A 2,500-nucleotide genomic window follows, 5' to 3' on the forward strand; every position below is an offset into this window, starting at 1 on the left:
GTGTGACTACAATGTATGATACAAAAAAATCTGTGTGTGTGTGTGTGTGTGTGTTTGTGAGATTAATGTTGTCTATAATGGCATTCCTAGAGAGCTCCTGGCGAAGGGAAACACAGGGCAGAATTCCCTCACAGCACACGATGCACTGACCCTGTTAAACGTGCAGTCACTCCTCCACGCAACACAGCCACGCAGTAATGAGCCATATATATATATACAAACCATCAGAAAGAGAGAGAGAGCGAGAGAGACAGAGAGAGACGGAGAGAGAATGTGAATGAGAGAGAGTGAGAGAGATAGAGTGATTGAGAGAGTGAGAGAGATAGAGAGAGTGAGAGAGTGAGACAGAGACAGAGAGGGAGAGATAGAGTAAGAGAGAGAGAGAGAGTGAGAGAGTGAGAGAGATAGAGTGAGTGAGAGAGATAGAGAGAGTGAGAGAGAGAGAGAGAGAGAGCAAGAGAGAGAGAGAGAGAGAGAGCGAGAGAGTTATCCAGTCTATATTCTTTTCTAGAATCTAAGAAAAAGTCAATCTGGGCCATCAGCTCTAGAAAAATGAACATAAAGTACTTTACCTTCAGGAAACAGTTTGTTTTCAAGATTAGGATTAGAGTGAGAAACTTCACCACTGGATTCATCTGTTTGAACATTCATCTCTGACATTCTGCACGCAGGTCCTCACTCTGATAACTCTGATAACACACCAACCGGCTCAAAGCTCCGGGCCTGTCAGAAACAGCTCTCTCTGAGCTCATGTTCCAGTGAAGTCCTACAGCAGATATCCCCCCCGCACACACACACACACACACACACACACACAATGGTCTGAGAGTAAGAGGAGGTCGTGTGCAGACAACCAGCTGTCGTTAGTGTAATTAACAGACAGAAGCAGTTAGTGTTTCAGAGACGCCAAGAGATGACACACACCCCTACTCCGTCACACTGAATAAAAAAGGCCTATCTTACAAACGGGAAGTGCACGTGTGTGTGTGTGTGTGTGTGTGGGTGTGTGTGTGTGTGTGTGTACAGTAGGCAGTGTAACCTCAGCTAATGTGAGCGCTCAGGCACGTCCTGGTCAGATACACACACACACACACACACACACACACACACTCACACACACACAACCAATAACGTTTCACTGCTCAGCTGTGGTCAACACGCCCGTGTACCAAATTTGGAGACTGAGAGCCCCCAAGAGAGGGAGGGAGCGACACGCAACAGTGAGGAGAGTGGAGGAGGTCTGAGTAACAGTAAAACATTCTCCTCCATCTTGGCTCATCTTTCTCCCTAATCACACCAGTTTCTCTTCTGCTCGATCAAGTGGGCAGATAGCATAATTGCAGTTTTCGTGGGGAGGCATTTTCCACACAAATACACTTTTTTCTACATTGCAGAAACTCAACAAAACATAAACTTGTGTTCAGACCCATCAGTGTGTGGAGACGACTGGTCTGGCTACTGCTTGCTTCAGTGAACATTTATTTCACACACAGGATCTTTTCTGACCAGTTCTGACCTGTTTTTCTGTTGGAGCACTTCCTGAACCGCTGCCCAGCAACAGCGGCTGCTCCAACACAGATTCCGCCCACTGTAGCACACCAGGACTCTTTAGGATTGGATATTTGTTTTTGTTATGAAGACATCAAGGGTACAGTGACTGGCATAGAGGGCATAACCCCGCCTCCCTCCAGCTGATTGCTTAACCCCGCCTCCCTCCATCTGATTGCTTAACCCCGCCTCCCTCCATCTGATTGCTTAACCCCGCCTCCCTCCATCTGCTGTCATAACCCCACCTCCATCTGATGTTATAACCTCCCAAGTTTACACTATTAGAGGACAGCCTATTAATGGTCTTTTCTAGGAGTTTTCTAGGAATTTTCTAGGAATTAAATAGTGAAAAATAAGTCCAAGGATGGGGGAGCATATGTAGCTTATTCAAATATTTGGGGGCATGAGTCTCCACTCTAGAAGACCTGCCTTAGAAGACCTGCCTTAGAAGACCTAAAGCTTCAAATGCAATACCCTCTCTATCTCTCTCTATCTCTCTCTCTATCTCTCTCTGTCTCTCTGTCTATCTCTCCCTCTCTCTCCTTCTCCCTCTTTCTTGTACTGCATGATGCAATATTTTAACTGTCATACATACATTTAACAACTGAAGAAAAAAGGGAGATCTGTTTAGAAATGTGAAGAGTCCAGTAGCACTAAAGTAACTTTGTAAAGTAATTTTCAATGATAAGGGACGAAACGCCATTGCAGACTCACCAGCTGGACAGGGACAGACGTGGTTGGCGTTGATCAGAACAGAGCTCAGCTGTTACCACTTTTCCACTGACACGGTGCCGCTGCCAAAATCTTCAACGCTTCTGCGCTTCTCCACCACAAATAAACAGTTCACAGCCGGCAAAACTGGTGTCGTTCTGGACCCATAATCATGCTGTTCTGGACCCGTAAACGTGCTGTTCTGGACCCGTAATCGAGCTGTTCTGGACCCGTAATCGAG

General features: G+C 46.2%; 1 protein-coding gene across 4 annotated transcripts in view; it reads right to left on the bottom strand.

Moving 5' to 3' along the window:
• LOC113587019 (transmembrane protein 132C) overlaps positions 1-2,500 on the bottom strand; it is a 166,374-nt gene that overhangs the window by 133,771 nt on the left and 30,103 nt on the right. For 2 of the 4 annotated variants that reach the window (XM_081714873.1, XM_081714872.1), the window contains exon 2: positions 573-766. The exons of the other annotated variants lie outside the window; for them this stretch is intronic. In XM_081714873.1, the coding sequence (XP_081570999.1) occupies positions 573-660 (88 nt within the window). In that variant the 5' untranslated portion in view covers positions 661-766. The remainder of the gene's footprint in view (positions 1-572; positions 767-2,500) is intronic. 4 annotated transcript variants of the gene reach the window in all.

This window comes from Electrophorus electricus, chromosome 5 (genome assembly GCF_041902795.1).
Source record: "Electrophorus electricus isolate QZ-2024a chromosome 5, ASM4190279v1, whole genome shotgun sequence".
Lineage (NCBI taxonomy): Eukaryota > Metazoa > Chordata > Actinopteri > Gymnotiformes > Gymnotidae > Electrophorus > Electrophorus electricus.